This window comes from Sphaeramia orbicularis, chromosome 10 (genome assembly GCF_902148855.1).
Source record: "Sphaeramia orbicularis chromosome 10, fSphaOr1.1, whole genome shotgun sequence".
Lineage (NCBI taxonomy): Eukaryota > Metazoa > Chordata > Actinopteri > Kurtiformes > Apogonidae > Sphaeramia > Sphaeramia orbicularis.
Window position 1 is genome coordinate 5682915 of NC_043966.1, and position 14651 is coordinate 5697565.

The 14651-nt window shown below is 38.1% G+C and overlaps 1 protein-coding gene across 3 annotated transcripts in view; it reads left to right on the forward strand.

The window, feature by feature from the left end:
* LOC115427347 (transcription factor COE3) overlaps positions 1-14651 on the forward strand; it is a 242335-nt gene that overhangs the window by 31770 nt on the left and 195914 nt on the right. For all 3 annotated transcript variants that reach the window (XM_030145872.1, XM_030145874.1, XM_030145873.1), the window contains exons 2-3: positions 10585-10741; positions 14291-14354. In XM_030145872.1, coding sequence (XP_030001732.1) covers positions 10585-10741; positions 14291-14354 — 221 coding nt within the window. The remainder of the gene's footprint in view (positions 1-10584; positions 10742-14290; positions 14355-14651) is intronic.

A 14651-nucleotide genomic window follows, 5' to 3' on the forward strand; every position in this document is an offset into this window, starting at 1 on the left:
AGTTGGATCAATGACAGTGGATGGACACACTTGTTTTTATGTTCAATTATTGATATATTTTGTTGAAAAAGTCACGTTTTCCTCATTTTTCTCTGTTTTGATATAATAACCTTTGGATTTTCTCTGAGCTTTAATGAACATCTATATGATTATTTAATTAAATGTAATGAAAAATACATGGTTTACACTGAAAAATACAAAATACAGAAGATAATACTATAACAAATGGTGAAAAATCACTTAAGAAAGGCGATGTAGAGATAAAAATTCATTAGGGAATTTCTCAAAAGTAGCACTGGGTCTTTATGGGTTAAGAAAGAAAAGCAAGAAAAGCAAAATACAGTAAATAGTTCAGATGAGACAGAAACCCTAGAGGTTTATAAAATTATGTCACCCAAATAAGCATAAACAACCAGACAATAGACAAAGAATATACAAATTGTTTATAATATGTAAGTTTGTTTGGTTTCTGAAGTGATTTATCATCATTTATTACAATATTATCCTCTACATTTTCTATTTTCAGTAAAAATCAGGTTTTTTCATATATTTAATTTACTGATCATGTAGATGTACATAGTAGGTTATTATATCACAACAGAGAAAATGGAAGAAAAAGGGATTTTTTTCAGCAAAATCTCTCCTTAACTGAACATAAACCGAATGTGTCCATCCACTGTCACTGTCATTTTTTAAACATAAAGACCCAGTGATACGTTTGTGCCAGTCTCCAAATTATTTTTTCCTGTCTATTCAATCTGTCTTCAGTGATTTATCACCATTTATTATAATATTATCCTCTGTATTTTGTATTTTCTTCAGTGAAAATCCGTTTTTTTTTTCTCTATTTAATTCGCTGATCATGTACATGTTAAAGAAAATAAGGAATGTTGAGGGTTATTACATCAGAAACAGGAAAAAAAAACTGAAGAGAAAGTGACTTTTTCAGCAAAATCTCTCATTAACTGAACACAAACCCAGTGTGTCCATCCACTGTCATTGATCCAACTCCATGGGTTTTACTAGTGAATCAATGTTGCAGAAGATGACGGTGTTTCCACGGTAACTACGGAGCCTCTGAACGTCCATATGGGTCATATCTGATGACCATGAAAAGACAACAAACTGCATTTTACACTAATTATTTACATGGATTGATAGGATTAGGATTAGTGGATCAACAGTTTAGATCAGTAGATGCTTTAAGTCGTCGGTGGATGTTTAGGTGTTTGTGTGCATGAAGGTTTAGTTTTGGTCCATTTGTGGATGTAGGTTTGGGTTAATTTGTCCACACTGTGACATTTCTCTGCTGCCTTTATTGGAGCTCCTTTTTTTTTTTTTTAGGTCAGAGTCTGTCCTCTCTGTCTCGACTGTAGATTATGTAAATGATTCTTTTTACAGTTTGTTACACACTGACCTTCTTTAGATCTTTAACAGCTGTAAACGTACTTTCAAGGTGTTTTTTTTTTTTGTATTTATTTTATTTGCGTTACATGATCGTATGTGGATATTTTACACGTCGGTCGACTGAATGGTTTTAGTCACGTCCCGATTCTGGCTTTGTTTGACATTTAGAATAAAGTTGTGTCGGTTTGAAGCAGATGCAGAACCAGTAGGAAGTAGGAGAGGGTCTGTCCCGGGTCACTGGGAGCGCTGGGAACACTGGGATCTCTGTTTGCTCGTACGTCCCCGTGATCCTCCTCTAATCTCAGAGCGGAAAAAAGATGAGCCTCTCAGGTTGGATTGTAATATTCAGGCGGTGGATTTATTCAGCAGTGTGTGTTTTCTCTGTGTGTTTTGTGTGTGGACTGACTGCTCTGGCTGTCTTGCTCAGTAATTGTTTGCAGAGCGCCCGACACGACTCCCGCTGACCTTTAATTTTTGCAGTGGAAACGTGCAGATCGGCGGCCGTGGCCCTCGTTTGCCTCGCCGTGTTTGTTCTACGTATGTGTATATGTGTGTGTATTGTATAATTTTTTTTTTTTCTTTTCTCTCCTCTCTGGCTGTGGCGGTGTGATTTACACTCCAGGCATGTTCGAGCGAGCCGTGTGCCATCGATACTGTTTTTATTACACCTTGTGCCAAGTGCTAACAGCCGGATACGAGCGGCGGCGACGAGTGGATGCAGCCGCAATTAGCATAATTGAAATAATAATAATGCTAACGAGCTTTCTGAGTGGAGGCAGAGAGAGGAGAGGAGAGGGTGAGGATGATGGTGAGCGGCGGCGGCGGCAATGGTGGTGTTACCGCGGCGATCAACTCTGTGGAAGGCCGCCGCGGTGCATTGTGTGTAATTGGGATAATGGGCTGATTTTTAGTGATGCTTCTGATGGAACAGGTGCCAAAGCCAAAGAGCCGCCGTTTGTTCTTCGGTCAGTTGGAAAACCGATGTTCGCACCGGGCGTCTGTTGGTGTCACGTGCATCGAGACGTAAGGTCAAAGGTCATTTTCGGGGTAAAATTTAGGATGTGAAAGGTGAAATCTTAGCGTGCGCACTCAGGATCTGCACCTGTTTCCTGCAGCCGTTGGGTTGTTTCGTGAATTTCTGAGAAACGTTGGAACAGAAGGAGAATGTTTCAGAGTCACGTAAGACATTGAATCTTAATTCGTACAACCTGAACAAGTCAGACAATAATAAAAAAAAAAAACAAAAAAAAAAGACAAATTCTATTAATTGCAGGCTCCTTGTCTTTATTTTGACTAATTTAACCTTCAGAACTAAGTGTCAACGGAGGCTTTTATCAGCATCAGACACTGGAACTTAAAAAAAAAAAAAAAAAAAGCATTTCTCTCACCTTTGTGTTAACACTGTGACAATTAAATTAAAAATACAAACTTTAATACTGAAATATACAAAGAAGTGACAGAAATGACAGGTACGAGTCGAAGTCAATGCAGTGAGAGTAAGAAATGATGAGGAAATAGAAATACGACACTTCTGTTTCATTCAGCTATTTGACGATTAATTGAATAATTGTTGTTTTAATGACAACAAGGAGATTATGCAATAAGTGTAACAGGCATACATATACTGTACAGCTATTATATTACATGTCACACTATATCGTAATTTGCAGATGGGAGAAACAGAAATAAAGGATGTTTTTTTTCTGTTGTTTTGGGAAAGACGGTATGAGATTTATCAGACAGTCTGATAGAAAATCACAATAAATGTAATATTTTTGGCTTTTTAACAACGTCAAACATTTGAGGATGTCAATAATTTCCCAACTGGATTTAAAGCAGAAGCTGTTTTTTCACCCAAAACCTAAATATGTTTCACTGAGTCTCTGAAAATGTGCCAAATTGTTCAAAAAAGTACACAATTTGGCACATTTTTACAGAAAAATCACTGAAACCATTGGTCTATTATGAGAAAAGTTGCAACTTATTATTATTTTGTTTATCTGATAACTTTAGACGCTTAAAGACATGAGTGAAATGACTTTTTGCAGCTTCTTGAATGAAACCCTGTAAACCTGCAGAGTCTGTTACCGATCAACATTATTGATCTGATTAGAATGATTAATAATGAACTATTTTGATATATACACAACTTTTAACAAGGAATCGTACATGATGTAAAACAGGCTGAGCTGCAGAGGCGACGTCCCCAGAGGATGTTTTTTACGTCAGAAAACACAGAAAACCCGCCAATTTGTTGGAATACTCACCTGTTTTAAAGCTGCTATCATTGATTTTGTTTCTTTTTTGACACTCAGGGTCAAAATCACACAATTACAAGCTGGAAACACAACACGACAGGCTGCATCACTTCTTAACAGGTCCTTTTTGTAGCTTATTAAACCTAGTAGTAAAACATCAGTGTAGCTCTTTGTTGTTGAACTTCTGGACTCATATTTATCCTGCACATTCAGACTTAATAAACCTGTATTTTCACTCCAACAAGTAAATGAATCTGAACTATGTCCATTAATATGTTACTACAGAAGCTGAAAACTAACATTTTTAAAAAATTTATGTGCCAGCTAATAGACAGTGCCAATAAATAAATAAATAAATGAGTCGAATTAGTATCAAACAAGGCTTAAATTGTTGTTAAATCTGTAGATTGATTCGAGTCGGCTTTAGGAAACGTTTGAGTGGGTTTTGAAAATAGAAACATGAGTAAAACCTGATGAAGCAGAGGCTCCTGGGTGTTTCCACTGCTGTTATTTTAGTTGTGTTTCCTGACAGCGACAGCCTCCATAGAACTCACTCAGGTGACCTCCTCCTCCTCCTCCTCCTCTTCTTCCTCTTCTTCTTCTTTTTCTCTCTACGCTCTCGACCGGCCAAACGCTCTGCCTGTGCGTCCGTGCAGTTGGAAGAATTAGCTCCCAACAAACTGGCCTACAAATGAGGCATTAAGCATTGGTAATGGGGGTGCAGAAAGGTCACGGCTGTATTAATCTGCCGTCTGGGGAATACACCCCCGAGCCGGGAAACGCCGAGACCGAGGAGGAAGCAGGCGAGTTTCCAAAAACAAACCCTGCAAGAAAACGCCGAGCATGAATAAATATTTATCCACGCCCGGGTGATCATATTGATCATGAAGCGTTTTAGGAAACAAAACGAGCAGGAAAATGAGATTGATGTAAAAATATTCAGCCGCTGGTTCGGAGCCGGTTCCCCCCTCGGATGCTTTAAGGTTCCTCGGGCCAAGAGCGGAGGTCGCTTCCTGCAGGATGATCGATTTGATTTTGGATACCAGTTTTAGACTCTGCTTCTGCTGAAATCTGCTCCTCACACACTCTCACAGCGTTCATCTTATGCATAAGTGTAACTTTAAAGCACAACTCAACCAGCAGTAATTCACTGTAAATTAGTAGAAAATGAGCTCACAACTGGGGGCTTCAATGAAACTGGTCCTAAAAACAGGACATGGAGCTAAAAATTCAAACCAGATGTAGACTAATGTTACGAAGCAAGTTTGGAAGCACTTTGGGTCTATTTTAAAAATAAATATGTACTGAGGTAAAAGAGCAACTATTTTACAGATAAAACACATTTTTCCATTATTTTCCATTATTTTTAATACAAAAATCTGCATGTAACACGGTCAAAAGGACACGAAAATTACGCGCCACTATTTTTTTTAATATCTCTTTATTCTCTCGCAGGTACATTTTAGGAATTGAACTAATTATTCAAGGCAGAGCGTTTCACAAAAATGACCACTGTTGCAAAATCATTTGTGATTTATTTGTGTTTAAATGTTCATGTTCTGCATGTAACACCAGTGGACACGATAGGTTCCATGCTAAACCTGGAATTAGACTGAGACTGATGGAAAACCCACGTCTGGATTAGAAAAACCACTAGGATCGACACATTTAACACAGTGTCTTTATTTATAGTCTATAGAAGACCATTTACACACGTTTTCAGATCTAATGCACTGACACCTAGGTAGCGTTTTACATCCCAATTTTGGTCCAATATTTGAATAAAAATTCATGAATTTTGGTACGGCTCAGAGGAAGAGTATAATTTTTTGCATTTATCTGAGGTCACCATTAGGTACATCTTGGGAGGAAATATGTCTAAATTTACCTTTTATTATTGGGTCTAAAAAGCTGCCAAAATGTACCCAGTTTAATAGAAGCACTGAAATGTGTTCTAATTCATGTATTATGTCAATGACAAATCGCTCCATTAAGATAATTTACAGTAAAATCAGTCTTTTATTACAAGTTCAGACATAAGAGCTGCCAACTGGTCATTGATGGGGAACAATTTCTTAGTTCCACCCCTTTTTAGAAACACAAATATTGTTGTTAATGGAACAATTTGTGTGATTTTGGATGATGTATCTGCAGAAACTGACTTTAATATTCATAATTCTATTTTCATTAATGTATAATTGCCTAAAAATAAGAATAGTTGTGTGTTTGTGTAGAATGAGCTGCTTTTATTCATATTTTATGGCTCAGAACAGGATCATTCTTTCATTTTAAAGTGTCTTCCTTCTAGTTAAGATATCTCACCCTCAGTTTCTACATCTGAACCCAAAACAGATTAAAAAAAACACTGGTAAAGTTAGTTCCATACATCTTAATGACTGAAAACATCCTGTGGACACACTGAGATTTAGGCATTCGGATCAGGATCCAGATTCCTGGGTTTCTAAAGGAGGTTCTAGACATCGCAGAAGAGGTTTTCACCTGATTTGGCAAAGTTGAAGAGGTTGTAAAAGGAGGTTTTAAGAGCTCCTCTTGGTGGTGCTTCAAATGTTCAGGAGATTTAGAACCTTTTTGATGAGGTTAAAGAGGTGTTTGGGGTCTCTCAGAGAAGTTCCACAGGTTCTTCAGGTGTACTTCAGGTGGTGTAGAGGTTCTCCAGGAGCTTGGGATGCAGATGTTCTAGAGTAGATTGGGTTTTAGCCTGAAACCACATACGGTTTTCTCCATTTACATCACATCTCCACCCTACTCCTGTGTTTTAAGCGCCATAAAATAGAGACTTTCGGAAACAGTCATGCAGACTCTTGTGTTTGCTTCCAGAGCTTCATCCATGTGAGCTTTTCCAGAAAAAAAACAAGGTGATTTTCTGTGATGACCAGCTGTTAATTCAACAGATTCTGAACTACACTTGATTCTGTCATTGTTTTCTCTGTAGCAGCTGTTGTGCAGTTAAATTTGGCTTTTTATTGTGATAATACTGACTGTATTCAGAGCAGGTGAGCTGTTAGTAGAACAACCCATGTTATTTACACCCATCACTGTATGGTATGTCCCAGAGAAGACGGACATTATTCTAGATGGACATGTTTTGGTTTTTTTTTGGAAACTACAGTAAAATGAAATGTATTTTTGTGAATGTGGCCTCGAGGCAGTGATTGAACATTATATAGAACCACAAATCAGATATACTTGGGCTTTACTGTAGTATTTATGCATCTACTCCACTACAGCTCGATATATGCAAATGTAGTACGTTTTACTTCATTACATGTGTCCAACATCTTTAATCCTTTTGTATATAAAACATAAAATGATGTAGTCGTTCTAATCCTCTCAGTTCTTCACAAAGTATGTCAATATAACTTTAAAGTGAAGTGCAGTATATTTTATTGTAATGGGACACTAATTACCTCTACTTTTGTAAGTGTCAAATGAAAGTTGTGTACATCTATTCCAAAGTATTCAGGTATAAGACAAAATAATTACTGGACACACAGTGAAATCCTCCCCACAGATAAGTGAATATATTAATTTTACATTTGTTCCCTTCTATCACCGATATTTTTGATTCAGTAGATCATCTTCAGGCCTTTTACTTTAACCCTTTCATGCATACTGGTCACTACAGTGGACAGCTATTCTACGGCTGTTCCCTTGTATATTCATGGATTTTGTTGTTCTTTTTGTTTTTTGTTTTTTTTTACATATATCTTTATTAAAGTTTTAAGACACTACTTATCTTTTCTGACATGAATTGGTAACATTATGTAGATCTCTCCTGAGCATAAACCACCAGAATCACAAGCCCTCCCCATAGTTTTCACACAATTTATCAGTAAATACATGTTTCTGTGCGTCAAAAATTAAACATGTGGTGTCCAGCTGAGTGGACATTTTTGCAACTTCATGAAAAATAGGTTCATAAGATTTTTTTTTTTTTTTTTAATGTATTTTTTAAAATTTTTAAAATTATTTTTACATATAAATATTGTATTTATTTTTCAGAAGAAAATTTTCAATCGCATTGTTTTTTTTCATGCCTAAAGAGGAATAAAAACACTCAGGAAAAAATTTTGATTAAGGTTCTCATAATTCGTGCATGAAAGGGTTAATATTTAGTACATTGGTAAATTAATTTTCATTGTTCCTGTGACAGTGACATTAAAGATCTATTCTATTCTATGCTATGCTATGCTATGCTATTCTAGTCGGTAGTAATCCTTGAGCCTAAATTCAGAACTTTTACTTGTAATGGAGTATTTCTACGCTGTGTAATTTCAACCTTTAATGACAGAAAATCCTCAGTGTGTTCATATGTTACGCTGAGTGAAGTTTACTCAGATCTAGTAGGAAATGTAAAACTAATTGACAAAGAACAGAAGTGATTAAAGAAAGCCAATCAGACATTAGAAAATGAAATACCAACACACTGTAGATGCAAATATATGTGAACAAACAGTTTAAAAACATGATGTAAAAGGGAAACCACTGAATATATGTGATTTATGATAATGATTTAAAGCACGCAGGTAAATAAAATCTATATGATGTCAGATTCAGTGTTTAACGAGTTAGTATTTTCGTAGATTTCCCTTTTTTTTTTTGTTTTTTTTTGTTTGTTTCATTCCACCACTATTTAACCTGTTTACTTGTAACAAACAGAAACACTGCAGTAATATTCAGAATTAGATAAAAAAAAAAACAAAAAAAAAACACACACACATTGGTCTGATTATCCAGTCGTGTTTCTTGTTTCTTTGGTGTTTTAAGAGGAAGCAGAAATCCTCCTCCTCCTTCCACTCTTCCTCTTCCTCCTCCTCAGTGTGGAGGAACAGTCTGGTCTCTCAGGGTTTGGTCTCTGTCGCTGCAGTTTTTCCGTCTTATACAAAAGGTCATGTTAAAACCCAGAGACGTCAAACACCTGAACACCCTCCATCCGCTGCTCCTCTTCCTCCTGGGTCAAATTCGCCTTTTACATATTTATATTTTAGGTGCGTTTATGATAGCTTTAACATCGCACTCTCAGATCAGCATGTTTTTGTCTTTCAGGAGCTTTCTTTTGCACATTAGCCTTGCAGAAAAACAAAGTACTGTCTTTTAAAAATGCAATAAAACTGTGAGTTGTTTAGCAGACGGGTCAAATGTCAGCAGCACCTGAGGTCTAATGTGAACAAATGTCGATAGAAGTCAGAGAAAAGAAAACGGCCTCTGAATCTGCTTATAAGTCTGTATTTTCCAGTTTTTCTTCAGTATCCAGTGATAGTTGTTTCCATGTGTACAGATTAGTCAGGAGCTGAAAATATGCACTATATGGACAAAAGTATGTGGATGCGTTGAATTCATGTGTTTCTTTTCTAACAGGGGTCTGGGATACTAAACAATAATGATAAATGTCATAATATAGTTTCATATTGAGATAAATATCATTGCATTGGTTAGTTTGGTTTACATTGTTATCTTTGCTTCCAAAATGACGATGATAATGAGATGATTTTTATTTAATTTCTCTCAACATTGATTTATGTTTTTTTCTTATCCATGAATATATTCTGCCTCTAAATTTCTAAAATATTTTTCCTACTCTTGACTGTAAATAGCAATTTTCTACCACAACTAATCATCTACTTTCATCACATCTCACTAGTCGCCTTTCCATTGACCCTCAAACTGCGTGAATATAACTTGACCAATATAATAATAATAATCATAATGATAATAATAGTAACCAGCAAAACTGGTATATCACGTAAAACTGCAATGGAAAGACCTTTTTCTGCAACTAGAGTCACATGAATAAAAAAAAAAACTGATGTTGACTCGTTACAACAAGCAAAGAAGAAGAGTTTTAAAAGAAACATGGTGCATTATGTGTGGACACACCAGGAAACTCAACCATTTTTAAATTTTGTACGGGATAGAGGGGTAATATATAATAATAATGAATATATCTGTAAATCAATACGATATTTACGTCCGTCGCCATGTTTATGGAATGACTTCTTGTGTCATCTCGCGATAATAAATGAACAAATCATTGCGTTTGTGATTTAATGGAAAGACCGACATCACCCACTTCTGTTTTTTCGACTTTTTATAAATATTGGTAAAGTTTTGTACAGACGTCCAATGGAAAATCAACTACTGAGGAAGAAAAATCTCCCATAAAACTTCAAGTAAATATTGATGTTTTTATCTCAAATCCTCATGAACAGGACATCTTACAGCTGTAGATATGATGTGTCCCAATACTTCTGTCCTTATAGTTTATAAACATCAGTATTTCCTTAACCAATCACAGCGCAGACAGAACCATCTTGGGGTGATTCCAGTCAGTGTCAGAACAAAAAAAGTGTCTGAGAATCTGTTTCTTCAGTTTTCTTCAGTCTCACAGTAACAAACAGGAGCTGATGATGACTTAGGTTTCTGCTGTTTATGTGAGGATGACTGTGAATGTCATCAAATAGAAGAAAGTCTGAGAATGAAGAGAAACAAGCGTATTCAGAGTACTTGTTTCTGTTTTTTTAAGACATTTGTTCCATGTGTTTAATTTGTTTACAAGCTGCTGTTAATGAAGTCAAGTTTTCCTGCCTTTTATTGTAACCTTCACCACATTTTGCTTGTTTTGAATGTGCTTTCTGAGTGTCTGGTCTGGTGTGTTTTTTAGTGTTACAGGCTATTTATTTATTTTCCTGGCTATGACATTTTATTCATATATTATGGCTACGTCACTTTTATTTATTTATTATTCTTATTCTCTATATTCAACTCTTATATCTCATTTGTATGTATGTATGCGAGCAACAGAGTTCATAGAATTTTACTTCTGGATCAGTAAAGCACATATCTGTCTATGTATGCATCTATTTGCTGTGTTCTGAGTGGTCTTTGTGTCCTTCTGCAGCGGCGTGGGTTTAGCCCGAGCTCACTTCGAGAAGCAGCCTCCATCCAACCTGAGGAAGTCCAACTTCTTCCACTTTGTGCTGGCGCTTTACGACCGCCAGGGTCAACCGGTCGAGATCGAGAGGACCTCATATGTCGACTTCGTGGAGAAAGACAAGGTAATGACAAATGCACTATAAGCACTCAACAGGTCTACATCCGCTGCTGAAAGTACTCCCGAGCACGCTATATGGACTCAACAGGTTTACATCCACCACTGAAAGTAGTCCCAAGCACACTGTATGGACTCAACAGGTTTACATCCACCGCTGAAAGTAGTCCCAAGCACACTGTATGGACTCAACAGGTCTACATCCGCCTCTGAAAGTAGTCCCGAGCACGCTATATGCACTCAACAGGACGACATCCACTGCTGAAAGTAGTCCCAAGCACATTATATGGACTCAACAGGTTTACATCTACCGCTGAAAGTAGTCCCCGAGCATGCTATATGGACTCAACAGGTCTACAGCCGCTGCTGAAAGTAGTCCCAAGCACACTATATGCACTCAACAGGTCTACATCCGCCGCTGAAAGTAGTCCCGAGCACGCTATATGGACTCAACAGGTCTACATCTGCCGCTGAAAGTAGTCCCGAGCACGCTATATGTCTCAACAGGTCTAGATCCGCCGCTGAAAGTAGTCCCGAGCACGCTATATGCACTCAACAGGTCTACATCCGCCGCTGAAAGTAGTCCCAAGCACGCTAAATGGACTCAACAGGTCTACCTCCGTTGCTGAAAGTAGTCCCAAGCACACTATATGGACTCAACAGGTCTACATCCGCCACTGAAATTAGTCCCAAGCACGCTATATGGACTCAACAGGTCTACATCCGCCGCTGAAAGTAGTCCCAAGCACACTATATGCACTCAACAGGTCTACATCCGCCGCTGAAAGTAGTCCCGAGCATGCTATATGGACTCAACAGGTCTACATCCACTGCTGAAAGTAGTCCCAAGCACATTTACTCCTGTTCATGGCAGATTCAGGACATTACTGAGACTTCTTGGTTTCACTCTTTCATTTCATTTATTGATTTATTTCACCAACAGAAATGAGTCAACAAGCATAGTTTTCATCTGGTCAGAGGTTAAAAAGCCAAACTAAAACATAGACAAGACAAAAGCTCTTTATTTCCTTTCTTCATTCATTGTCTTGTCCACAACAGACACTATTTCGATTAAAAGCTGTATTAATGAGCTGGTTTAGCATATTTTTAAGACTTTATTACTTTCATTGCTCTTTTTCATGCAGGAACATTACTTACATTTTCCTTTTTTCATTCTTCTTTCTTCTCTTTTCCTTCCCTCTGTTGTTTATCCCTTCTTTCTTCTGCTCTTTCCTTTCTTCCTTCACTTCTGATTAATTTCTTTTATATTTTCCTTCCTTCCTTCCGTCCTCATCATCACCCACTTTTTTACCTCTATAAAATCTACAACGATCAGCTCTTAACAAATCACTAAACCTTTAATTTAATAATTTACATCATTTCTATAATGTTTTCCTGGTTTACTCACATTTTGATTTCCATTTCCTTATTTCCATTCTTCCTTCCTTCCTTCAGTCTCTCTTACAAAATAATTTACTTGATTAAAACAGCAGTAATTCCTGTTTTCAGCCAATTTTGAAGCCTTTTCCTTCATTTTATCCTTTGTTTTTTCCTTTTTCTCCTTCTGTCTTTCCTTCCTTATTTGTTCTATCTTTACTTCTTTTTCTCACTCTGTAAGAATGTCAGTGTGTAAAACTATTGTCATCCAGGGTTTTAGCCCTTTCCTTTCCTTTCCTTTCCTTTCCTTTCCTTTCCGTCTGTTGGATAAAAACTAAACATCCCAGCTGTTTCAGAACATTCCTGCTTATTCCTTTATTCTACCTGTGATCTGACTGTTCACTTTGGTCCAGTCAGAGCCTGGACACTCGGACTGGGTCCAACTGGACACATAACACAGCGTTTGGTTTCCAGAACAAAGCTATAATACAAACGCTTGAGTCCTAATAATAATCCTAATGATAATAATATACAGTCAGCTTTGGGGGGTTTGTTCTCTGATCGGCTGCCAGCTGGCACCGTATCCTCCACCCACTCTCTCACCTCACCTCTGCTTTGACCTCTAGTCTCTCGCCCCGACTCCCCCCAACACACACACACATTAACACACTCTGGGACCGAGCCAACACTCGCGGGCACAGTTGGCAGCGAGCGAGCGGCCGACAGAGGCTGAAAGAAGAGAAAAGGGGAATAAAGAGGACGAGGCGGAGGTGAGGAGAGATGAAAACACAGAAGAAGAAAGATTAGACGTGGAGGATGGAGATTAAAGACGGGGTGAAGACGAGTAAAAACAGGAAATAGAAACGAAAACGCCAAACATCAGTGGGGTCAGGTTTCATATCTGGAAGTTCAGTCGTGGTACAGCTTAGAAGGAGTTTCAACCAACATTCTCTGTCTTTATTTATTTTAATTGCAGATCAAGATTAATATTTACTTTACTGATGGTGACAGATTGATCGGTAATACATAAATGAAGACGATAAGACTGCAATTGTGAAAATCTGAGGAAGGATGAGCAAAAACGACTGGTTCATCTGCGTCTGATTCAGAAGAAATTATCAATTTAATAATCTGTCAAAGAGCATGAATAGTATATCCACCTCCCATCCCCCATTTTTTTTTATTACATTTTTTTAATTCCAAACCAACCAATGTAAATAACAGCAGGTTTTCTTCCACCTAGATCCTACATTACTGGCACTAACGTTCACCTGAACCGAACTGTCGGCAGTGTCAGAATTTGCAAACGTCCCCATGCACTGGGTTGCCGTAAAGGGGGGGAGGTAAATTGACAAATTCATGGGGCCCAGCATTTGTGGGGGCCTATGGAGCAGTGGAGGGGGTCCATTGGAGACAGGTTAGAAGTTGTGAAAATTTCATGTAAGATCCACTAAATAATAGAGCAACAGAACCCGGAAGTCAGACATTGAAAGTATGTAAGGTTTCACGCCAGTGTTAGTTACACGTTAGTTATGGATCACACCCAACGTATATAACTGCCCCCTCCCCCCGACAAAAAAAAAAAACCCACCCTCCTGTATACATAACACCCTGATTATATATGTATCCAGGCTTTTTTCTTTGGCTTCCAAGAGTAACTTGTGCACGGTGGTGCAGTGGTTAGCACTCGTGCCTCACAGACGGAAGGTCCTGGGTTCGATTCCAACAGCAGTCGACGGGGGGTGGGACCTTTCAGTGTGGAGTTTGCATGTTCTCCCCGTGTCTGCGTGGGTTCTCTCCGGGTACTCCGGCTTTGTCCCACAATCCGAACACATGCACTACTAGGTTAACTGGTTAATCTAAATTGCCCATAGGTGTGAATGTGAGAGTGATGGTTTGTCTCTATATGTTCAGCCCTGAGATGAACTGGTGAAATGTCCAGGGTGTACCCCGCCTTCGCCTGTAAGTAGCTGGGATAGGCTCCAAGAGACCCCCGTGACCCTAGTGAGGATAAAGCGGGTTCAGATAATGAATGAATGAATGAGTAGTTTTGCAAACACCCTGATTATAATATTATTACAGGTACATGCTGTTGTCATGTCAAACCTAACCTGCATCAGTTTGTAAATGTTTTCTTATTGTTGTTTTGTGTGTGTGTGTGTGTGTGTGTGTGTGACAGGAGTACAACGGAGAGAAGACCAACAATGGAATCCACTACAGGCTACAGCTCCTCTACAGCAACGGTAAGAAAAGAACAACGACACACCAGTCCTGGAAAAACTTAGCCTGGCCATCCATCCGTCTTTCTCAGTGAGAAATCCGTCTGGAATCGCGAGGTTTGAATCCAAATATGAGGGCGGGACTAACAGACACAAAGTAAACCAATCACAGATAAGACGGATGTGACGCTTTTGCCAGAGAAACTTAAGAATACAGGGTGTAATCTGTAATTCAGTCCTTATTTTTGAATCAATTAAACAAACGACAACAGTTGTAAAGAAATTTGTGGACATGGAACTGACTTTGACTCGCGACAAAAA